Below are 25,018 nucleotides of genomic sequence, written 5' to 3' on the forward strand. Positions count from 1 at the left end.
CGGCTGCCTACCTGTAACTGGAACAATTCAACTAGATCAACTAATGGTCTGACTATTATTATTATTATTATTATTATTATTAGCCCAACCTTCACCCCAAGCTCCCTGGGGAGGTTTCAATGTTTTAAGATGCAGTTTGAAACAGTTTTAAAACTTCCAATAAAATAATACGATCACAAAAAAACTCATCCTGTCCGAGGATGGGAAAAGCGTGAGAAGGGGAGACGTAGAGCACGTCCTGCCCAAAAATCCTGAGAGATTCAACTACTGGCCTTGTGTGTTGGGACTTGAGGGATTCACAGCAGGCAGACATTTCTGGGAAGTCACTGTGGAAAGTGGGGAATGGTGGGCTGTGGGGGTTGCCAGGAAGTCTGTGAGTAGAAAGGGTGACTTCTACTTCTGTCCTAAGGTGGGGATCTGGGCTGTGGGGAAGAGGGGAGATGAGTACTGGGCCTGGACATCCCCTGATGACTCTCCTCTGTCCCTGAATGAGGAGCCCAGGAGGATCCGGGTGACTCTGGACTATGAAGGGGGACGTGTGTCTTTTTCTGACGCTGACTCAGGAGCCGCACTCTACACGTTCTCAGGAGCCTCGTTCTCTGGACAGACCCTCCTCCCTTTCTTTCTTCTGTGGGGAAGTGAAACCCACCTCAGTATCTCCTGAAGAGACTAAATCTGCCTCTCAGGCCCAGCAGGAGTTTCTCTCCAGACCAGAGTGACCGATATAAAAACCTTTTACCCACCAAGAGCACGTTGGGCAGTTTTTCAAGGGCCCTTTGAAACAATTCATTAGTCAAAATCAGCAGAAATAACAAAACAAAAATGGATTGTTGTTACTTTGCCTTTTCCTTCCTTTTCCCAGTATTCCCTCTGCAGCCTCTTAAAGAGACGGTCACAGTTCTAAGAGTCCTAATAAATTCAATCTTGTTTTCCTTTTGAGTTGTCTGATTTGGCAGAGCACGAGACTCTTAATCCCAGAGTTGTGGGCCTGAGCCCCACGTTGGGCAAATGTTTCCTGCACTGCAGGGGGTGGGACTAGATGACCCTCGGGAATCCCTCACAACTCTGCAATTCTAGGAACCTCTCCCCACAAGACCTTATGCAGCTGTGATAATGCATGCATCATTGGATTAATCTATATATATATAAATGTTCAAGCTGGGTGTGTGGATGCGTCGGCCTTGCTCCGTAACCACTTGACCGATTGCCTTCAAACTTGGACACAACGTTCCATGGCAATATGGGAGTGATCTGATATACATACATTGAGAAAAACCACAACTATCAAACCTAAAAAATGTGATTTTGTACAAAAAAATAGCGCCCTCCAGTGGACGTAAAATGCAGCACACTATATATATATATAGAGCGGGAGGGAGGGAGGGGGAGCGGAACTTGAGGTCAGCTCAGCCAATAGGCTGCTGGTGGGGGCGTGGCCGGAACTGTCGCGGTCACTCTCTCAGACCTGAGCAGCACCCCCAGACGTTTAACGGTCTATTGGTAACTGCCCCAACGACATATGGTATATCCGCTGCCACCAGCCAGTATTCACTCTGGCAATGAATAACTCACTTCAGATTCAGATTTTGGTAAAATAAAACATAAGTGTAATGGTTTCAAATGACTTGGTGAAATGTTTAATATAACTGTATGGTTATTCAGATAAGTATATTTTCAACTCTCAACCTAGTATTCCAATAACTATCCCTAATGCCTCCTGTTAATTATTCAACCTGCTCTAGCAGAGAAACAAACTGCTATGACTGTCGGAAACGCAGCTTAATTCATGGCAAGGTGTTGTGAGCAGGTGCTAGCAACGTGGGTACCTAGTACTGGTGAAATCGCTTATTCCCCCCTCACGCCACTTTTTATCCCCAAAGCAGCTCTGTGAGGCTGACTGGTATCGAGAACAGGAAGTGGTCCAGAGATGAGAGCTGTAACCCCAGTGTCGTTCGCGACTGGACCTAATGGTCAGGGGTCCCTTTACCTTTACCTTACGATAGTGAACCTACATAAGGACTGTACAGTATACGGGCTCCAGGGCACCCCATAAGGGAAAAGGAGCAGGTTTTTTCCTATCACAAACCCTATTAGTGAAAATGTAACAATACGAATACCACAACGTACTCGGTGTGTTTGTTTGTGTGTTATCAAAAGCATGGGAAGCAATCCAGAAGCATTCGCTGCTACCTGAGAAAACATTCACCAAATGCAAAGACCTGGGGACATATTTTTTTAAAAAAAGATCACGTGGCCACTTAGTTTCTGAGTCATTTCCAGGAAGGGGAAACTCCTAGTGGCGGCAGACTGAGAAAACTCGGGTCTTTGGCGCGAAGGAGCCATGGCTGCTGCTGCTGCAGGGGGTCACATCCAGCGTCTCCGTGATGAAGCCACTTGCTCCATCTGCCTGGATTACTTCAAGGATCCAGTGACCAGCCCAGAGTGTGGGCACAACTTCTGCAGATCCTGCCTGATCCAGTGCTGGGGGGAATCGGAGGCAGAGGCTTCCTGCCCTCAGTGCAGAGAAAGAGTTCAGAGAAGGAGCCTCATCCCCAACCGGCAACTGGCTAATATGGTAGAATTAATCGAGAATCTCAGCGTTCAAGGAGGGAAGGAAGAAGAAAGAAATGGAGGAGTCTGCGAGGATCACCAGGAGCCCCTGAAACTCTTTTGCAAGGAGGATGAAGTCCCCATTTGCGTGGTGTGTGACAGATCAAAGGAGCACAAACACCACGAGGTGATTCCCCTGAAGGAGGCTTTCGAGGAATACAAGGTAGGAGATCCCCGGATCTTGAGAGGGTGAAATAGCTGTGGATTCTTCTTGGGAGGTTTTCTTTTTAATTCTCAGGTCCAAAGTAGGCATGGCATGAATTGGTGGTGGTTTATAATGTAAAAAGCAGCCCTGGGGAAGCCTGAGGGCTCCTGGGATGACTAGGAGGAGGGAGTTGAACTCTTTCTCTCTGCCAGAAAGGCTTAACCTCATCCCCATCCCCCAGCAAGGTTGCTTTATAAATATTTAGAAACTAGAAATGTAAATTGCACATACACAACTAAGTACATGTCTCCTTTGGCTAGCAGGATTCTTCCTCAATGCCCTGCAAAGCAGAGAGCAGCAAGGGGTCAGCTGCGGGGGGGGGGAGGTGGCTAGGAATTGACCGGATGGTGCAGGATCCCTCCCAAGTATCTGTTGGAAGCAGATTTGGGAGTGGCGGGTGGAAGCTCCTACTGGTGGGGAGGAGCACGCTGATTCTTGGGGAGCTGTGGGGCCTGTGCAATCTCCTCCCATCCCAAATGGCAAAGGACTCAGTGGTTCCGAGTAGCATCTGCAAAGACTAGGAGGAAAGGTGACTTTTCCATGACGACTCAGAATTGGACCTGTGCTGTTATATAAAAAAAGATAAAATTCTAATTCTGCTTCAGAAGAAACTTTTTAAAATGCCTTTTAATCCATTAAAAAAATTACTTCTTCTACTACAGAGGTGCAGAAATGCTCCTGTGTCATGCAATGTCAATAATGCCACAAAATAGTAATGATAATGAAATGAAGCTGGCCCCTTTGAACTTGTGGGGTGACCAGTCAGCAATCTTCTGTTTGAAGGAGCTACTTAGGTGGTGTTACGGAAATTACCGGGTCGAGAAGGCTCAGCTCCCGGTCCTACGGAGGAAGCCCGTGGTTCGCTGCGGAGGCAATGGAGACCAGCCGGAGATTGGAGCAAAAGCAAAGGAGTTTATTGCGCAACAAGGTTCAGGAGGATCCGAACCCCGAACAAAGGGTGTCCTGGACTTTTAAAAGTTCCCGCGATAGCCCAGAATACATAGCGAAATACATCACAGAAACGTCAGAGATGGGGAGGGGAGAGAGGAGGTTACAGTAAAATTTACATAGGGGAAAAACAAGTTTTGCATATCAGGAAGGATGGCAGGAACCGGTGAATGGATCTAGGGTGGGTGTAATACACATTGAAGGTTTCTTCTGCGTCAGGACAATAGAAAGCTCCTAGGAGGATGTCTGCTGCCATGGTAGCTGATGGATGGGTGCTTGACTGGATTATCGGGAGGGGTGTATCTCCTCCTGCGGACGTGACTCGCTGCTTAGGGGATTATGAAAGTCACTGAGTGGAGAGTCCAAAAATTATGCAGTATCGAAATAATATACTTCTGATGATCGGAGGATGGCGGGGACCGAGGGGTTAGAAAGGTTATTTTACAAGGAGCAAATAGACACCCGAACCAGGCAAATCGGACACTGCGTTCAGGAGTTGTGGATTTTTACAATAATAAATATTTCGAGCTGTCAAAATTGGGCCACCCAGCGTCTAAATTGTCCATTTGATACATTGTTGCAAGTTATAATTAATAGTTTCCCCAACTGGTTACATTTTGGTTTCGATTCCATTGTTCTCCCAGCAGGGAGCCTGTCAAAACCCACTTAGTGTTCAGTCAAGCGTGAAGGTGATGATTGAATCATAGTAGCTGATCTGAACGTTCCATTTTGCAGGCTGAGCTGAATGCATGCTCCTGATTGGTGGGTTTCCCGTTCATTGAGAAAATGGAGACCAGCGGAGCGCTGTTTGACAGGAGCGCTTCTCCGAAGGCAGATTGAGGCTTGGGGGCGCAGATCGGGACATTTAGGGGAAACCCTTTATCGCGAGGGTTTTATGTGGTGCTTGTGCGACTTGTGTGGTGAAGGGGTACCCGCTCATCGTCGGGGGGGGCAAAGAAAAGAAAAGAGGCTTCCAGGTCCCGCATTTGGCAGCGCGGGAGTCCCGCGAGGAGGCTGCACGGTGGGGGAAGGTGGCGGCTGGAATTTTCCCTAACAGTCCCGCATTTGGAGATAAGATTTGTATCTGGTTCGCAGAACCACAAATCTTTTTCTCCACACCTACACCTTCGAGACTTGGTACTCACCTTCCCCACCCGCCTCGGCTGGTCGTATTTCGGGGAGAGCGGGCCGGTCATGGTTGGATGCCAACATCGGGTGCAGGCATGGTGGGCTGTCAAAAGCCAGCTGATCGGAGAGTATGATGAGCTGTCACACGGCTGTCAAAGTGGCAGGTAGTCACACCGGCGAGCTGTCAAAGGTGGCCAACGGGAGACAGGGTGTGCTGTCAAATAGCTGTCAAACAGCTGTCAAACGGCAAGCAGGTAGACCAAGGCAAGCTGTCAAAGTAGTAAGTCCGAAAATGTGGAGAACTGTCAAAAGCTGTCAAACGGCAAGCAGTCAGAATAAGGCAAGCTGTCAAAGCGGTGAGTCCGAAAATGTGGAGAACTGTCAAAAGCTGTCAAACGGCAAGCAGTCAGAATAGGGCAAGCTGTCAAAGCGGTAAGTCCGAAAATGTGGAGAACTGTCAAAAGGCTGTCAAACGGCAAGCAGTCAGAATAGGGCAAGCTGTCAAAGCGGTAAGTCCGAAAATGTGGAGAACTGTCAAAAGGCTGTCAAACGGCAAGCAGTCAGAATAGGGCAAGCTGTCAAAGCGGTAGGTCCGAAAATGTGGAGAACTGTCAAACAGCTGTCAAGAGCTGTCAATAGCGGCAAGTCCGAAAATGTTCGGTGGGAGCGATGTACGGGGACTCGGGAATGGTGAAGCAGGAACTGGGGTGCGATGGACAGGAACTGGGGTGCGATGCTGGGGTGCGATGCTGGGGTGCGACGAACAGGAACTGGGGTGCGATGCTGGGGTGCGGTGATCAGGAACTGGGGTACGATGCTGGGGTGCGATGCTGGGGTACGAGGAACAGGAACTGGGGTGCGATGCTGGGGTGCGGTGCTGGGGTACGAGGAACAGGAACTGGGGTGCGATGCTGGGGTGCGGTGCTGGGGTACGAGGAACAGGAACTGGGGTACGATGCTGGGGTGCGGTGCTGGGGTACGAGGAACAGGAACTGGGGTGCGATGCTGGGGTGCGGTGCTGGGGTACGGTGGGCTGTACCCCCGGGTATACGAGGGGTGGGAATTGAGCGCAGTCCAAAGGGGAAGGGCTTCAAGGTCCTGTTGGGGCTCTCCTTATGCTCTCAAGTCGGAAGGAGGGGCTTGAACGAATTGCGGGTCAGTTTGAGCTGGCAGAGGGGCACGGAAAGGATTTGGAGGGTGTGACTCTGCGGTTGGTTGGGCCACCGAGACCTGGGTGCCTTGGGGTGGCCAATTCCCTTGGGGATGAGGTGGCACCATTTGCTGGTTCTCATAACCCTGGGCCCAAGGGGGGTGCGAAGGAAAGGTGGAGTATGGTGAGTTTCCTCCGGGGAATGGGTAGGAGTTGGTTTCAACCCATGGGCTCCCCGGGTATAAATATGGGCAGTTTCGTCTTAGGTGCCCTGGTTGAAAACACAGGTGACAAAGGCCAGTGGATGGGCCCCAGGGTCGTGGCATGGATGGGCTTGCATTCAATCCTTCCCCTCTTCCTCGCCCCCTGCCTCCTCCCCTGGCCGGGAACCCTGGAGCTGGGAAGTAAGGGGTTTCCATACTGAGGGCAAGCACTGCCTCCTCCCCTGCCCTGGTGTCCATCCTTTTCTTTTCGTCCCGGTTGTTAAAGACGGACTTGGCGATGGACAGTATTTCGCTAAAAGTTTTCCCATCGTAGCCAACTAGGAGATTTAAGGCTTTCCTTATATCTGGCGATGCCTGGTCTTTGAAGAAGCCTTTTACTATTATATCATGGTGCGGATTCTCGGGGTCTATTCCGCCCCATGTTTTAATAGCCGCCACCAACCGGGAATAATAATCCGACGGATGTTCGTTGGGCCCTTGTATTACAGTCTGAACCTTAGTCCAGTTTATTGAGCGCTGCCCTGAAGCCTTGATGCCATCTAGGATGGCCCTTTTAAACAAGTTCAGGCACCAGATGCCATTAGGGGTATTGTAGTCCCAGGCAGGGTTGGGTTCAATACGGAGATCTCTAGGTGTCAGGGCCCCCACTCCTTGAGGTCTCCCTTCCTGGTAATTCTCCTGATTTAGGGCTTCTTCAGCCTTACTGAGGATGTCAGCCTTTTCAGCCTCATTGAATAGGGCATTTAAGAGTACGTGGACATCAGTCCAAGAAGGGTGATGGGAAGAGAAAATGGTAGCAATTTGCCGGTGGCACTTGTCAGGGTCATCTCTCAAGGAGGGCATCGTGTTAGCCCAGTTGATCAGATCGGCCGTACGGAAGGGTTGATGGGTATAGATCATACGTGGGGCCCCATCTGGGTCTGTCGGTGGTATAGGGAAAGCCCTCAGTGGCATCTGGAAGGAGGTTGCTTGGTGGTCGTTTCCCCCTTTGCCTTTGGCCTTTGCCTGGACGGACTGCCGGAGAATGGATGGGGAACAGGTGCCATGGTCTCTGACAGGAGTTGGAGTAGAGTCAGGACTCATAAACACATCGGGCACCGCTAGAATCCCTTCCTGGCCGGCGGGATGAACCAGTAATTTGTCACCTTGAGCCACTGCTTGGCTATTGGGACTAGCACCCTGTTCAGGTCCCTGTGCCATGGCCTGATCCTCATAGGGGGGTGGCGCAGGACCTTCGTTTGGTCTCTTAGGATTCTTTCTAGGAGGTTTAATCACGGGCATCTGGAGCGTTGGGGACGAGTTTAGGGTCATAAGGACTTGGGATACAGCCTCGAAAGTCTCCAGATAATCAAGCTGTCGAGGCCTTTCTTCTAATAAGAGCTTCTTTAGGGTTTTTAGTTGATCCTGATGGAAGGATCCCTCCGGTGGCCAGCGGAGTTCTGATGGCACTCTTTCAGTAAAAGACGGCCAGGAATTCCTACAAAGATCTTGTAGCTTCTGTCTAGACAAAATCTCATGGTCCGGAATTATCTTCCAATGCTTCATGACAATCGCGAGGGGAGAGTCGGGTTCCGGCTGGGTAAAAGAAGGCTTTCGAGAAACCTTCTTCCCAGTGGAAGGACGACCATGCTTTGAAGCCTTGGCACCCATCGTTCCTTGGGGTTTAAGAGGAACCTGGGGTTTTTTTTTTGGGAAAGGAGGGACGGGAAAGGTATCTTTGTAAGTCGGGGTTTCTCACTAAGGGAGTGGGACAGGGGGGTTTCTTAACATAAGCAAAGTACAGTACACGACGTTCCAATAATCTAGCCTGGTCCCTTGCGTTCACTAGTTCGGCTAGCGGGGCGGCTGACCAGGGGGATCTACTCTAAACTACCTCTTCCTTTCCTTTTTTCTGGAGCTCCCTTTTCCTCTTCCTTTCTCTTCCGTTTCTTCTCATCTATTCCTACTTCTCAACCCCCATTTCCACCCATTACAGGGTACCCCCACCTGGCAACCTCCTGCCTATCGTTAACAGCTAAGGAAGGGAGCCCTACTGGACGCCTGCCACTGCAGTGCCAGATCGGGCAGCCCTTTAGATAGAGTTAAACGGTCCGGAAAAACCTCCCTTGCGTTCGGAAGCGGGCTCACGCACGACTAGCGTGTTTTACATGGCCCGACCGGGGCGGCTGAGGTTTAGGATAGTGCAGAGAAGTCCTTTGCCCCTTGGCAGCTGGCAAAGTAGAAAAAGAGCCCAGTCCCTTGCGTTCGTTAGACCAGCTAACGGGGCGGCTGACTGGGTATTGGAGAAAAAGAGATAGAGCTCAGGACTCCCCTTTCGAGTTGAGCAGCAGTCCACGGGACAGACTGAGAGACAGGCAAGAAATGATAGGCAAGAGAGCAGTAGATTGCGGTTGCCAGGCTTACCTCCCCCCTCCCCCCAATCACCAGTGCACTGGATTTATACTTACGCGTCTTCCACCGCGATCCGCTGGATCGTTGGAGACGAAGCCGGCTGAACTTTGCCTTTGCTCCCCGGTTGGCTCCCCTTGAGACCTGCAATTACCGCCCGGAGGATGGCCAGGGATCCGTCGAGTCTCCACGGGAGAAAAGGGTCCCGTTGCCGGCTGAAGGCTCGGTGGGGGTCCCCAGCCACCACGGGAGAACGCAGGTCCCGGGTTTCGGCACCAAGACTGTTACGGAAATTACCGGGTCGAGAAGGCTCAGCTCCCGGTCCTACGGAGGAAGCCCGTGGTTCGCTGCGGAGGCAATGGAGACCAGCCGGAGATTGGAGCAAAAGCAAAGGAGTTTATTGCGCAACAAGGTTCAGGAGGATCCGAACCCCGAACAAAGGGTGTCCTGGACTTTTAAAAGTTCCCGCGATAGCCCAGAATACATAGCGAAATACATCACAGAAACGTCAGAGATGGGGAGGGGAGAGAGGAGGTTACAGTAAAATTTACATAGGGGAAAAACAAGTTTTGCATATCAGGAAGGATGGCAGGAACCGGTGAATGGATCTAGGGTGGGTGTAATACACATTGAAGGTTTCTTCTGCGTCAGGACAATAGAAAGCTCCTAGGAGGATGTCTGCTGCCATGGTAGCTGATGGATGGGTGCTTGACTGGATTATCGGGAGGGGTGTATCTCCTCCTGCGGACGTGACTCGCTGCTTAGGGGATTATGAAAGTCACTGAGTGGAGAGTCCAAAAATTATGCAGTATCGAAATAATATACTTCTGATGATCGGAGGATGGCGGGGACCGAGGGGTTAGAAAGGTTATTTTACAAGGAGCAAATAGACACCCGAACCAGGCAAATCGGACACTGCGTTCAGGAGTTGTGGATTTTTACAATAATAAATATTTCGAGCTGTCAAAATTGGGCCACCCAGCGTCTAAATTGTCCATTTGATACATTGTTGCAAGTTATAATTAATAGTTTCCCCAACTGGTTACATTTTGGTTTCGATTCCATTGTTCTCCCAGCAGGGAGCCTGTCAAAACCCACTTAGTGTTCAGTCAAGCGTGAAGGTGATGATTGAATCATAGTAGCTGATCTGAACGTTCCATTTTGCAGGCTGAGCTGAATGCATGCTCCTGATTGGTGGGTTTCCCGTTCATTGAGAAAATGGAGACCAGCGGAGCGCTGTTTGACAGGAGCGCTTCTCCGAAGGCAGATTGAGGCTTGGGGGCGCAGATCGGGACATTTAGGGGAAACCCTTTATCGCGAGGGTTTTATGTGGTGCTTGTGCGACTTGTGTGGTGAAGGGGTACCCGCTCATCGTCGGGGGGGGCAAAGAAAAGAAAAGAGGCTTCCAGGTCCCGCATTTGGCAGCGCGGGAGTCCCGCGAGGAGGCTGCACGGTGGGGGAAGGTGGCGGCTGGAATTTTCCCTAACAGTGGATTCTGGCCGCAGCAAGAACTACTTTGGCCCAGAAATGGAAGAAGCTGCAGCATTTAAGGCAGTGGTCCAAGCACACGTGGGCTCTGGCTACTGCAGAGAAAATAACTGAGAAATAACAGAAAACCTGAATTGCCATTTGACCCAATTAAGTGGCAAAGCTGTGGGTTCAAGAGGAAGTGTGGAAAAGCCCTAGGCTTGCAGAAGAGGGGTTTGGAATGGGTGAAGTTTTGAGAAGCGCTGCTCTATTCCTGTGTCTCTAGCCTCTTGGGCTGACCTCACTATCACTTTGATGCTAGACTGATACATCCCAGGTTGGATCCTGCCTCACCCCTTCCTCTTCCTCTTCCTCCTCCTCTTCCCACGTCTCCCTCGGACCTCAAGATGAGAAGTCAGGCTGGGACTTTCCTTGTTGTTGTTGTTGTTGTTCAGTCGTATCCGACTCTTCGTGACCCCATGGACCAGAGCACACCAGGCACGCCTATCTTTCACTGCCTCCCGCAGTTTGGCCAAACTCATGCTAGTCGCTTCGAGAACACTGTCCAACTCATCTTTCCTGGGAGAAGACAAAGGAGCAATCATGGCTGCCTTTGCTCTTCTCCAGACTAGTTAGTTGCACTAGAAAACTTTCCCATCCAAGTTCTGCAGTGGTTTTCAACCAGTGTGCTGTGGCACCCTGGGGTGCCTTGAATGATGCTTCAGGGGTGCCGCTAGCAACCCTTCCTTCTTTCTTTCCTTCCCTCCCTCCTCAGATGCCATCTCTGCCTCCCAAAGGCTTGTGCAGCTATTTGTTGCAGCAGCTCTGGCTACAAGCTCCACAGGGGAATGGTGCCTCTGGGGCTGGCCATGGGGTGTTGGTTGCCAGGAACTGGCGAGGGGCCCTTGCTGTTGGAAATGGACAGACATGTCCCAGGCCCCTGTGGGGCAGCGTGAGGAGGCACCTCTCTTTGGGGCTCAGAGACCAAGAGGAGGACTCCTAAGGAGAGGGGAGAGGGGAGGAGGCTGAGAGAGCGCTTCGCAAGGGAGGGTGTTAGAGAAAGGGTGAGGGGCTGCAAGCTCTGCAAGCAAGGGGGGGACCTAACTGGGATCCTGAGCCCCACAGCTGTGCTGCAGAAAGAATGTAGTTGGTCCAGGGAGCCGTAGACCCAAAAAGGTTATTTCCTCCAGTAAACTACTTCATTATTATAGCAAGGCCACTGGACCCAAGAAGCCAGTATAATATTCATCTCCTCTCTTTGTGTCTCAATCAAACCTGAGTTTTTTCTTTTCTCTTTAGGGAAAGATCTGTAGCCGCCTGGAGATTCTGAGGAAAGAGAGAAAGGAAATTCTGGCCTATCAAGCAGACCTGGACAAGGAAAGCAAAGACCTCCTTGTAGGTGTCTCTGTTGTTACTAGTGAGGGAACAAGCACTTGAAGAATCGAGTCAGGACTGAGGAGGGATGGGGAAATCTGCCCATTTCAGCTTCTCCCCATTTCTCCTTTTTCCATATCAGTCTGTTTATTCATTTATTATTCTGAAAATGAACCAGATGTTAAGGTAGCTACTTCCTTGTATAAATATTTTTATATATACTTTACCCTTATAAATACATTTTTTGTGAACATTACCTGGCTGGGTCAACCTTGAACAATTCAGATGTGTGAATTTCAAAGGATTGCTCTGTTTTGGTCTCCATATTTTTTCAGCAATAGCAAATTAGGTAAATTCACCTTTGAATGCAGCTAATTTGAGTTTACAGTGGTACCTTTAGTGACGAACTTAATTCGTTCCAGAGGTCCGTTCTTAACCTGAAACTGTTCTTAACTAGAGACGTGCTTTTGCAAATGGGGCCTCTTGCTGCTGCTGCGCCGCCGGCACACGGTTTCCGTTCTCATCCTGGGGCAAAGTTCTCAACTTGAGGTAACTCTTCCAAGTTGGCGGAGTTTGTAACCTGAAGCGTTTGTAACCTGAGGCGTTTGTAACTCGAGGTAACAATCTATTTCCCATTGTCCTTTATTATGTGAATAACAGTCAAGGAGAAGTCTGAGGAATTGTGAGCTGAGAGGGTGGAAGCAGTTCAATTCAAATCCTGATTTACCATAAATATTACTAAAGAGTTGTCTTTCTAAATGTGCACTATTGTTCATCTTTAGGAAATTCAGGGAGCTATGGGGATAAACTCTGCACTTTCTCCTCATCCTCCTCTGTTTCTGTGGTCTTCCTACACCTAAATGGCCCCAGTCTAAACTGAGGGGTCATTTAAGTCCATGGATGTTCTCTGAACAGCTATGAACGCTGGTTATGCCATGCCCCAAAACATTCAGGGAATATCCTGTGTAGATGTTTAGGGAGGCAGGAGAGGATATATTTTTTTATTATATCCTTCCTAACTTGCGCCAGCAATTTCTATAACTTAGCAGAATTGTTAAACAATCCCCCTTTTAAATCACACAGCGGTCAGCTAGTTGCAGGCTCATCTGAGCCTCACTACTTAGGATTCCTGGTTTCCCTTTTTTATATCCCTCCTAAAAGAATAGACACAACCATCTGATTAAAATTAACATAAAACTAGTTTACTTACAATCATCCAGTTCACAATAAGATCCCTGAAGGTAGACTTAATTTACAGAACAACATATAACTATGTGAACTACCCCGGGTTACCAGATTTTTTTTCAATGAATCCAGGGACACTTTTCAACTTCAGTTGGAATGATAGGATTTTGTATGGGGACTGATTTGTAAATCTGGGGACTGTCCCTGGGAAAGGGGGAGGTCTGGTAACCTTACTAAGGGAAATAATCTCAAGTGACAGCGACTGAGCAGTCACTTCTCCTAACTCTTAGGAACACACAATGGAGAACACACAGAGCAGAACATGGAGGCCATGTGCTCCTCTACCAAGAACAGGCCACACCCACATCAAGTGACATGCAAAGGAAGTCTGTCTCAGCTCAGGAGGAACTAGCAAGTTTTCTCCTGAGTGATACAAAGAATTCCCCAGCATGTGCATTGTAGGAATGTTGTATTTGACTGCAGTATGCTTTTACATCCCACATATCCATGGCAAAGAAAAATATGCTCCTTCCTTTAGGCTGTAGCCCTCTGCAAAATAGAAGTCAACAGAAACAGCTATGGAGAGGGCTTCCCCTCAAAATAAATGTTTGCTTCTTTAGCCACTGGAGGTTTCATGTCTTCCTGATGTTTTGATGGCTGACCATCTTCCACACTCAGACGTCCTCTTTTCTTGCAGAAATTAACAGAAACGGAGAGGCTGAAGACTGTGGAGAAGTTCAAAGAACTGCGCCAGTTCCTGGAAGAACAGGAAAAACATCTGCTGAATCATATGGAAGAGGTGGAGAAGGAGATTGCAGGGAGAAGGGATGAGCAGCTGGCCAGACTCTCCAGGAAACTCTCCACCCTTGAGAAGATCATCCAGGAGATGGAGGGAAAGTGTCAGCAGCCAGCGAGTGAACTCCTGCAGGTAAGACGGTGGCAGGAACAGCCCAAGGCTCCAGGAAAAGGCTGCCTCCCATCCTTTATGTGCCCCTTTCATTTATGCAAGGAGTGCAGGGACTCAGATGATGGAGCCTCTAGTCAGGTTTGTAATGGACAGGAAGACCCAAGAGACCAGGGATGCTTAACTCACCTGAATGCAGACTAGAGATTCTTCTGTGTTCTTGATGGAACTGGAGGTGGTATTCTGCTCTTTGATGATGCTTTGTCTCCTAATGACTTCCAGCTTGGCAATGGTGCCTTCCTGCCCTGTGAGGGGCTTCACCAAGGATGCGTTCAGGCCTCCTTCCGACATGAGCCAGTCTCTTGACCAAGCTTCTCTTCCCATTTCCCTCCACAATTTCTGGGTTGATCCGATTCCCCATGGATACAGATTGGCCCCAAATGGTGCTCAGTCACAGTGACCAAAGAGGAAGACAGAAGGACTCATCCAGACTGCTGCTTGTCCCACCCCTTTCCTCCAGGAGGGAAAGCGGCAGGGCAAACGCAAAACCCCTTTGAGTTGTGTTTTCTGGGCACAGGAAAAGCAGAAGTGTCGAGGAGCCCAAAGAAACAGTGAGCTGTTTTATTACCCCTTTGGAGGCATTTTATGCTGCAGGTGCTTTTTTATTTCTAGTTGGAAAATAGAACTTGAAATTTGGGGACTTGAGACAGTGCTCTGGTAGGATTATCCTGTAGGCTTACTTGCGTCTGAATTGCACAATGCAAACTGGATTAAAGTTAATAGATTATAATCCAAGACATGAGATGGGTTGGAATCTTCTCTTGAAACCACAAATGTGAAATTCCATTAAATGCTGGTGGATTTTCATAAGGATTTTAAACAATTATTGCAAACTGATGTGAAAATGTGGAGAACTTGATATTGAAAAAATTCATAATTTCAGATTGGAAAAATAAAAACTGTGAGAAATGAAAACTGGTTGATTCCACCATCCTTACCCAAAACCTTGGTATGTGCCAGGCAGACTGACATCCAAGGGCCAGGGTCTGAGGGGTCTTCCTAGTGTGTCCTGTGGTGTGCAGTGAATTCCCTTCTCTTTTTCCCTCTAGGATGTGAGAAGCACCTTGCAGAGGTAAGTGGATCTGGCTTATTTCCATTAGCATCCCTCCATGATGCCTGGATGCAAGAACCTCAAACATGGCCCTAAAGGGGCTGCAGGGGGGAGACTGTAGGACTCACTCCCTGCAGCATCTCACAGGTAAAAGGAGGGCCCCCTCTTTGGAACTTGTAGCACCCCAATTCTCCCCAATGAATTAGCCCTATTTCCTTTGTGAACTTTGGTTTTACTTTTACAATGTGTATAATTTGTTTTGTATTAGCCTGAATGTCCTTTTGAGAATCATTTGATTTGGTTGTGCGTGTGGGAATGTTTAGGAGTGTGGATGAGTATATATTATTTATATATCTCAATCCCAGCTTGTGTGAGCAAGCTCCAAACTTAGCAGAGTTTACATTCCCTTTTAAAACACAGCAGAAAAACGTTTGCATAGGCTTGCTTAAGCCAGCTATATTCCTGGTATATTCCCCTTGTTCCCTCTTAAAAGTAGAAAGACACAATACTGATTATAAGATATAAAAGGAGTTTACTTACAGACATCCATGAGTTACAGTACATGCTTCAAGGAGGCAGACAAACTTAGATAAATGTATTTACATGCAGTGAAGCTGCTTCCATGAGGGAACAGGCTTCACCTCTGCTTCTCTCAGCTGCAGGCTGAGAGAGAGCATGCTGCTTCTTCAAAGGATGAGGCAAAAATGGAGAGTGATCTTTGGGATGTTGTTCCCAGGTAAGACCACACCTACTTCTGGTTCCTGTAACTCAGTCCAGGTAAGCAGGAAGTTAAGCCTGGAGGACTGAGTTACCTTCATGTCCTCTCTAGGAGTGTTGTGTTTGGCTGCTCTGTGTTTACATCCCACAAACCCCTTCTCAGACGAACACAACATACAAAAATATACAACTTTATTCAACCACCCAGAGTCCCAGCTTGACACGTAGATTCTGGAAACTCTCTCTTGGGAGGGGCTTCGTCAGGATGTCCGCAGCCATCTCATTGGTGCAGCAGTATGACAGTTCCACAAGTCCATCCTGGACTGCCTGACGTATATAATGGTACCTCACACCTATATGTTTTGTCCTGGCAAGGAACTTTTCACTCTGTGTCAGTTTTATGCAACTCTGATTGTCCTCCAGCAAACTGACAGCTTGCTTTCTCACCAAACCAAAGTCCTTGATGAGTTCATCGAGCCAGGCAATCTCTCGGCACGCTTCCGATGCAGAAATATATTCAGCTTCTGTGGAAGATAATGCTACACAGTTCTGTTTATAACTGCCCCACACAACAGGTCCATCCCCAAACATAAAAACATGACCACTTGTTGATTTATAATCAGCATTATCCCCAGCCCAATCTGCATCAGTGTACCCCACCAACTTAGGGTCACTGACAGCTGGCAACCTTAATTTACAGTTCACTGTACCCTTCAGATAACGCACCACCCTCTTCACACCAGCCCAATCATGCTCAGTGGGAGAACTCACTTTCCTGCTAAGAATCCCCACTGCATTGGCTATGTCAGGTCTACATGTGGTAACTAAATACAAAAGTTTACCAATTACCGACCTATATTCACTGTTATCTGGCAACAGCTTCGAATCCTGCTGATTCTTCAGGAAGTCTGTGGCCATGGGCGTTGCAACTGGGTTTGCGTCTTGCATCTGCATGCATTCAATCAGTTCATTTATTTTCTGTCGCTGGCTGAGAAGGAACGATCCATCTTCCTCTCTTTCCACCTGGATTCCTAGGTAGTACTTGACATCTCCTAGTTCTTTGACTCCCACCTCTTTGCTGAGGTGTTTCACAATTTGCACATAGTCTCTGTTATTAGATGTTGCGATAATCAAGTCATCAACGAAAGCCAATATATAAGAAAATTGTCCATTACTTGACTTACTGTACAAGCACTTGTCAGCGTTTCCTTGCTTGTATCCAAGTTGCACCAGCATACTGTGCAATTTCTGATTCCAAGCTCTAGCAGCCTGCCTTAATCCATAAAGTCCTTTTTCTAATTTGCAGACTAGATGAGCCTCATTCGGTTTTATAAAACCCTTAGGCTGTTTCATATAAATCTGTTCTGTAATCTCGCCATGCAAAAACGCAGTCGAAATATCGATGTGACGTACGTCCATTTGCTTAGAGGCTGCTATGCTCAAAAGCATTCTCACGCTACTGTATCTTACAGTTGGTGCAAACGTTTCATCATAATCTTCACCATATTTCTGTGAAAAGCCTTGTGCTACTAGTCTTGCTTTGTAGCGTTGCACTTCCCCTTCTGACCCCTTCTTAACCTTGAAAACCCACTTGCAGCCAATGGCTTTCTTACCCGGAGGTAGTTCTGTGAGGGTCCAAGTCTTGTTTTGATGCAGTGCATCCATCTCCTCCTGCGCGGCCTTCTTCCAGAGACTAGCTTCTGCAGTTGGCATCCGCTGAATCTCTTCCCATGTGGAAGGTTCCTGTGGTGACGCCGACCCTGCAAGGTAGGACAACCTTACCGGTGGAACACCTCTGTTGGTTCTGGATGAGCGTCTGACCTCTGGTTCTGGTTCCTGAACCGCATCAGCTTCTTCATCATCCTCCAACGCTGGCATGTCCCCTTCTGGATCCTCTTCGTCTCTGGAGCCGCCAGGATTCTGGTCCTCTGCGTCTTCTGGTGCATCACCTGTAGGGGGCGCTATGACACTAGAAGGCAGATTAGTACTTTGTGGGGTTACAGAAGGAAAGTGTATAAGTTCTTGAGTCCATTCTGACTCCTTGGAACAGTCAATGACAGTCTTCCTTGTGTCAACCTTTGCATGCTCATCAAAATAGATTGCATGTTGTGCGCTGACCTTACCAGTTCGTAAGTCCATCACTCTGTATCCTTTTCCTCCAGAGGCGTACCCAACCAGGATACCTGCCTGTGCTCTGGAGTCTAGCTTGTGTCTGTGTTCCTTGGGCACGTGATAGTAACACAGACTACCAAACACACGTATGTGTGACAAATTAGGCGTTCTTCCATGCCAAAGTTCAAATGGTGTGCGCTCTGCCCCCTTGGTGGGCAATCTATTCTGGAGATAAACGGCTGTATGGGCTGCATTTCCCCATAGCCTTTGGGGCAAGGATGCTTCCTTTAGCATGCATCTTGTCATTTCCATAATGGATCTGAATTTCCTTTCGGCTATCGAATTCTGTTGTGGGGTATATGCGACTGTGGTTACATGTATGATACCTTCCTTGGACATGAGATCTTGCATTTCACGTGAGCAGTACTCACCTCCATTGTCACTCATCAACACACCTGGAGCTCTCTGGAACTTGTTCTTGACCATGGCAATGTAGTCTCTGAACATTTCTACTGTCTCACATTTCTCTCTGATGAAGTATGCAACACAATATCTCGAAAAATCATCAAGAAATATCAATATATATTTGTTGTTTCCAAGTGATGGAACATTGATTGGTCCACATAGATCTGAATGCACAATGTCCAAAACTTTAGTACTTCTTTGCTCTGCACAACGTGGAAAAGAAGGTTTTACAGCCTTTTCAGTTATACAACTTATGCATTTTGTTGGAGCCTGGTTGTTGCTCCCTTTTACCTGCAAACCTCTTACAAGATCCTTCTTTTGTAGATCCAGAATGACGTTTCTGTCTCTGTGTCCCAATCTTCGGTGCCACAGCGTTAAATCTGCTTCATCCTTCTGGCTGGAATGGGCGACTTTTGCAGACTGCTTTTCTGAAACATTAAGCTCATAAACCCCATTTGTTAGTCTGGCTTCAGCATACACTTCACCATCTTTGGTCACACTACATTGTCCATTCTCAAATGTGATCTTGAAGCCTTTCTTGTCCAAAGCGGACACACTGAGTAAATTGCAGTTCAATTCTGGCACATACTGAACATCAGACACTCTGGTTCTAAAAGACTCATTATCTACATTGAATTCCAAATGCACAGAACCTGCACCTTCCGACTTCAAAATGCGGCCATCAGCTATTTCGATCTCAGATTCTTGATCATTTAATTCATTAAAATATCCTTTTACAAAACAGTAATGGGAGCTCGCTCCAGAATCTAAAATCCACGTATTATGCACATTTTCATAATTCTGGACAGCTAAACTCCTCTCTTGTAACAGCATGGAGCACTTAAATCTTTCCTTCCTTTCTGCCTTTTGCTGAAAGGTCTGGGAATTCTTTGCTTTAGAAGCATAATTACAGTCACCTCTCCTAGAGTTGCGTTCTTGAGAATCCAAGCTTTCTCTGCATTCCTCTCTTAAGTGGCTGATTAATTCATTAAAAGTCAGATCTTTTGTGTGATCCATTAGGCTTCTAAATGAAGAAAATGCTGGTCCTAGCGATGCTAGCAAGAAAGTCACCTTAGTCACTTCATTAAGAGCTTCAGGAGTGAGAGCAATTCTTTGCACAATCTCTGAAAAACTCTTAACATGCTCTGTGAACTGCTCTCTGGAGTTCATCTTTAACTTGAGCAATTTATCTAGCAAATGCCTGTAGGAGTTCTGTGTAGATGCTCCATAAATCCGCTCAATGTCTTTTAAAATCTGGGATGCATCATCCTCAATGTTTATTAAGGATAGATGCTCATCGCGAAGTGCACTTAAAATTATGTGCTTGGCTTCGCTATTCTTCCTTTCCCAGGCTTCAATTTTGGCTAAATCTTCTTCTTTATCTCCTGTAGGCTTTTCATCTTTTATAGCCTGCAGAACGTTCCTTGCACTCAGATATACCATTAAGCGTTGCTTCCAGTGCACAAAATTATGGTCGTTCAGCAGCATATAGTTTGGCCTTGCTTCACTATCAAAAGCTAGACTAGCCATCTTAAAATTCAAAAAGTTGAAAAAATTTCAAAAATCCAAAAATTTGTCAAAAATTCCAAAAACAAAAACTCAAAAATGCTCAAAAATACAAAAAACTCAAATAAATCTTCACTGCCTCTGAGTACTGTAAACTCTGAGGGAGGGGAGGGGGATTAATCCCTTTTCAGCACAGTAACAAAAGAACAAAGACAAAGAAACATGTGCTCACCAGGAAGTACTTTCAAAAAAAATCTAACTCAACTCAAAAACACAATCCAATGCAATCCTTCAAAAATACACAAAAATATGCAATACTGGGCCCATAACCCTTTGTGGGAATGTTTAGGAGTGTGGATGAGTATATATTATTTATATATCTCAATCCCAGCTTGTGTGAGCAAGCTCCAAACTTAGCAGAGTTTACATTCCCTTTTAAAACACAGCAGAAAAACGTTTGCATAGGCTTGCTTAAGCCAGCTATATTCCTGGTATATTCCCCTTGTTCCCTCTTAAAAGTAGAAAGACACAATACTGATTATAAGATATAAAAGGAGTTTACTTACAGACATCCATGAGTTACAGTACATGCTTCAAGGAGGCAGACAAACTTAGATAAATGTATTTACATGCAGTGAAGCTGCTTCCATGAGGGAACAGGCTTCACCTCTGCTTCTCTCAGCTGCAGGCTGAGAGAGAGCATGCTGCTTCTTCAAAGGATGAGGCAAAAATGGAGAGTGATCTTTGGGATGTTGTTCCCAGGTAAGACCACACCTACTTCTGGTTCCTGTAACTCAGTCCAGGTAAGCAGGAAGTTAAGCCTGGAGGACTGAGTTACCTTCATGTCCTCTCTAGGAGTGTTGTGTTTGGCTGCTCTGTGTTTACATCCCACAGTGCGCCTGTGGAAGATCTGTCTCATCTTCTGCAAACATCTGATTCTAGAGCTGAGGTTATCTTAAATATCAAAGCAAGAGATCCCTAAGCTCCAGAAACAAATATTTTGAGTTTACTCAAGTGTCGCTATGAGAAGGCTGTTTTACTGAAACAGACAACAAGGCAAAGTTCCTTTCCTAGGAGCAATTATTGCCTGAGTTGTTTCATTCTAGACTGACCACTTCAGTCACTCTACAGCAAACACTCTTCTGGCCGCCCCACCCTGTCCCAAGCAAACTCCTGCCCCATAGAGCCCCTTGGGAGGGGGCAGCTTCTCACGAGGGAGCAGGAATTGACTGAGTTTCTGACCATATTCCACGTGCAGTATTTCAATTTAAGGTCAAAACAAAATCAAAAATTCTTTCCAGTAGCACCTTAGAGACCAACTGAGTTTGAACAAACTCAGTTGGTCTCTAAGGTGCTACTGGAAAGAATTTTTGATTTTGTTTTGAATCATATTTGATTTTGTTTTGACTATGGCAGACCAACACGGCTACCCACCTGTAACTCAATTTAAGGTGTCACTCAGGTTCAGAGTAGAGGTTTTAAGGAACATTTTACGTTTCCCAGCAGAAGTGAATCTCTTTTTCTTCCTCACACCTTCTCTGGGGACATCTAGAGAAAGGAAAAGTGTGCTGTGCTGTCACCACCCTCAGACAAATCCTACCCCTTGATACCATATGATTCTGCTTCTTCTTTGAATTGACGTCAGTGGGGAGACTCAGAAATTGTGCGTTTGAATGGGCTGACATTGTTTTTCTTTTCACCAGGTATGAGAAAAGAGAGAGTCCAGGGAAGCCACTGGTTTTCCCCCCAGAACTGAGGAACAGGATCTTAGAATCCAGTGATCTTGTGGAGGATGCAATGAAACAATTGAAGGGTAATGAAAAATGGGTGTCAGGATTTCACACTGGGAATTCTGTTACTTCTTCAGAACTGAACATGCCAGGCTCTTATTGCATGGAATTGAGTAACCCCAGGATACCTTCCTTCTTGGTGCTCCAGCCTTCATTTCCTGTCCCCCAGAATTGCCCATGTATATTGTGATGCTGGAGCTTGTAATGAAAACAAAGTCAGGATTTTTTCCTCCCATGTGCATCTCCTTTTCCTTTTGGTTACCAGTCTACACAACCTGTGGTTCTCCTGCTCTGAATGGCTTGTTTCTCAGCGGTGGAGCCAAGGCTTGAGCCGTCTCTTCCTCAGACGTCCCCCTGCAGCTGCCCTATCTAGGGCTTCAGGTGTCATAATCTCCTGAGAGTTCCCCCATTGAGGATGGAAGCAAGAGCACATGAGTCCCAAAGGGCACGATTCTGCTAGTTAAGAATCTGAGGGTTTTGTAGAAGGTTTGTGAGGAAGGGCTTCCTTTTGCCTGAGAGCTCTGCCAAGCGTTCCTCATCAACCTTTGCTTCTCCTTATGTTTCACAATTTTGGTTTAATTTACCCCACTACTTTGCTTGGCGAAGATGATAAGGCTGCCTGCATCTCCCCTCTTTAACCTCTTATGGGATTCCTATTGCTCTGCCTCCCCTCCAGTCCAAGAATGTTGAGCCCAATTTCTGTGACAAAAGTTCAGAGACCATCAGAATTCATGCTGAATTTTTTAATTTCTGCTATTTGTAAGCTTGCTTTTTGATTGCTGAGTTTTAAAGCTTTAGTTATTTTCATAGATTCTTTCTATGATTTTTTTGTTTTTAATTATTTAAAATTGTTAATTATTTTTTCTACAGTCGTACCTCAGTTCTTGTATTTAATCCATTCTAGGAATTTGTTTGCCTCCCGAAATGGTTCGAGACGCAAGGCATTGCTTCCAATTGGCTGAAAAAGCTTCCTGCAAACAATCAGAAGTTGCGGAAGCCATGCCGGATGTTTGGCTTCCGAAAAACAATCACTTCCGTTTTTCTATAGTTCGGGAGCCGAAACGTTTAAAGGTGGTCAGCTTCTGAGGTTCCACTGTACTATTTAATACTTGTACAGTCAAACCTCAGAAGTCGAACGTAATCTACTCTGGAAGGACGTTCAACTTCCAAAACGGTCAATTTCCGAGGCACGTACTTCCAGGTTTTTGACATTCGGGAGCAGAAATGTACAGTAACGGAGATGATCGAAAACCGACGTTTGACTGTAGTTGAAATTAAAGATGCCACGTTATGAAGTGTTACTTTTGTGTAGAGATTTATTTCAGGTGGAAGAGTGTTGCCCTTACACTTTATATGTTTTTTGCTTCCTCAGATGCTCTGCTATTCAGAAAAGGTAAATTTCCAGGGGAAGAACAATTTCACAGGAGGGATGGGGACTGATATTTCATGGGTGATGAACCGTCTGTTCTGCAGACTTTGGGACCCCCCATCAATGGCGTCACTCTGCATAACAGTCCTCTAGTGGTGTTTGGGTTCTTTGTATGTCCAATGAAAGAACTGGGAGAGGGTTTGATGGCTTGGATTGGGGCAGAGCTTGTTCCTGCGAAGAACCTGCACACCAGTCTGAGTTCCTGGTTTCAGCCTCGTCGTTATAGATTTTGCTTCCTTTCATAAAATCTACAGTGGTGGAGGAAGGCTCCGCGTTACCTGGGGCGGCGAAAGAAAACGTCCCGGGGGCGTCGTGATCTGAAAGGGAATCTGGGTTTTTCGGGTGTTTTTTATTTATATAACAAGATGTCTGTTTCTGCCTCTTGGCTGACTGCCTAATCTTCTCTTTCCTTCATCTTCTCCCCAACAGCAAATGTCACTCTGGATCCAGACACAGCCCATCCTAGGCTCATCCTGTCCAAGAATCGGAAAGGTGTGAGAAGGGGAGGCAAACATCAAGTCCTGCCTTACAATCCTGAGGGATTCACTGACCGGCCTTGTGTGTTGGGACTTGAGGGATTCACAGCAGGCAGACATTTCTGGGAAGTCAGTGTGGAAAGTGGGATAGAGTGGGCTGTGGGGGTTGCCAGGAAGTCTGTGGAGAAAAAGGGCGACTTCTCCTTTAGGCCTGAGGGAGGGATATGGTCTGTGGGGAAGTCTGGAGGCAAGTACTCAGCCTTCACCTCCCCTTATTCCTCTCCTCTGTCCCTGAGTTGGCAGCCCAGGAGGATCCGGGTGAATCTGGACTATGAAGGGGGACGTGTGTCTTTTTATGACGCTGATTCAGGAGCCAAACTCTACACGTTCTCAGGAGCCTCGTTCTCTGGAGAGACCCTCCTCCCTTTCTTTTGTCTGTGGGTAAATGAAACCCACCTCAGTATCACCTGAGGAGACTAAATCTGCCTCTCAGGCCCAGCAGGAGTTTCTCTCCAGACCAGAGAGACTGATATAAAAAACATTTACCCACCAAGAGACATTGGGCAGTTTTTCAAGGGAACCTTTGAGAGGATTAATTCCAGTCAAAATCAGCAGAAATAACAAAAGAAAAATGGGTTTTTGTGGCTTTGCATTTTCCTTCCTTTTCCCAGAATTCCCTCTGCCTCTTACTTCTTAAAGAGACAGTCACACTTTTAACAGTCCCAATAAATAATATTTTCCTCAAACGGGCTCCATTACCTTCAATCTTGTTTTCCTTTTGAGATGTCTGATTTGGCAGAGGTTGAGACTCTTAACCCCAGGGTTGTGGGTCTGAGCCCCATGTTGGGCACTGCAGGGGTTGGGATTAGATGACCCTCAACTCTGCAATTCTGCAAAACCTTCCTCTCCCCACAAGACCGTATGCAGCTGAAAAATTCATGCATCATTGGATTAATAGATGACTACAAAAATGAACCCCTTCCCCCACGTCAGGCAGGATAGCTCCTTGCTCTGGAGAACCTAGATGGGAAGAAAATGGAAAAGAAATGGAACAGGGCGTCAGCTTCAAATGCCCTCTGCAAATGCAGCCTCGCCATTTCCACACTTTGACAGAAATAAACCTGTTCCTCAGCCCCACCCCAAATACACAATGCTCCCCCAAGGAGTGTCATTTTGGCACAAGGTGCATCTGATTTCTCTCCTTGGATACTAATGGCTGGAACAACAAATGCCTATGGAATTGACCCCTCTCACAAGATCTGGCAGGACTCTCCGGCTCCACTTTCAGGGCCACTGACTACTGACTTGTGCAGCCTGCTCCCCTTTTCCTGCGTTTCCCACGGGGTGCTGGCAGATGTCGGAATAAATACAACTCCCCCCCCCGCCTGAGCGCCCTTGCTCCATCCCCTATATGATGTTGGCCTCATTTGTGTGTCCCTGTGAGGCTCCACTCACCCCATGGAAGGACACAGGAGCGGCTCATTTGTTCCAGCCACCCAGACCCCTCTTGTGGAAAACATGCAAGCAGGACCAGAGAGCAAAACCAGCCTTACCCCCCCCCTGCAGCCTTCAGCAACCAATTTTACAAGCACGGGCTCCAATTTGAATAAACCTTTTTTTCTTGGGGGGGGGGCAGATAAGCCCTGATCCCCTCCACCTTCGGCTTGGTTTCGTCACTCACCCTTGCTCGGCTCCAGCACCTTCCCCTGCTCCTTGTCGGTGGCGCGCCCCCCTTGCCCCGGGCGCCCTGACCTGGGGGTCCTGCCCACTGTCCACCCCCACTGCTGACGGGCAACAACACCACGCTGAGAGCAGCAGGAAAGGTGGGC

At 47.3% G+C, this 25,018-nt stretch overlaps 1 protein-coding gene across 3 annotated transcripts; it reads left to right on the forward strand.

Annotated features, from left to right (window-relative positions):
- Window positions 1–2,335: 2,335 nt before the first annotated feature.
- Window positions 2,336–23,931, forward strand: LOC117042742 (zinc finger protein RFP-like). Of its 3 annotated transcripts, XM_033142373.1 has the most exons (7): window positions 2,336–2,773; window positions 11,420–11,515; window positions 13,377–13,607; window positions 14,693–14,715; window positions 21,198–21,307; window positions 22,657–22,677; window positions 23,143–23,931. In XM_033142373.1, the coding sequence occupies exons 1-7, from the start codon at window positions 2,342–2,344 to the stop codon at window positions 23,658–23,660; spliced, it is 1,431 nt and encodes a 476-aa protein (XP_032998264.1). In that variant the 5' UTR covers window positions 2,336–2,341; the 3' UTR covers window positions 23,661–23,931. The 3 variants fall into 3 exon arrangements, with proteins under 3 accessions (XP_032998264.1, XP_032998262.1, XP_032998263.1); XM_033142371.1 differs by lacking the exon at window positions 22,657–22,677 and having other exon boundaries at window positions 2,342–2,773; XM_033142372.1 differs by lacking the exon at window positions 13,377–13,607 and having other exon boundaries at window positions 2,342–2,773.
- The last annotated feature ends 1,087 nt before the right edge of the window (window positions 23,932–25,018 follow it).

The sequence above is a fragment of the Lacerta agilis genome, chromosome 2 (genome assembly GCF_009819535.1).
Source record: "Lacerta agilis isolate rLacAgi1 chromosome 2, rLacAgi1.pri, whole genome shotgun sequence".
Taxonomy (NCBI): Eukaryota; Metazoa; Chordata; class Lepidosauria; order Squamata; family Lacertidae; genus Lacerta; species Lacerta agilis.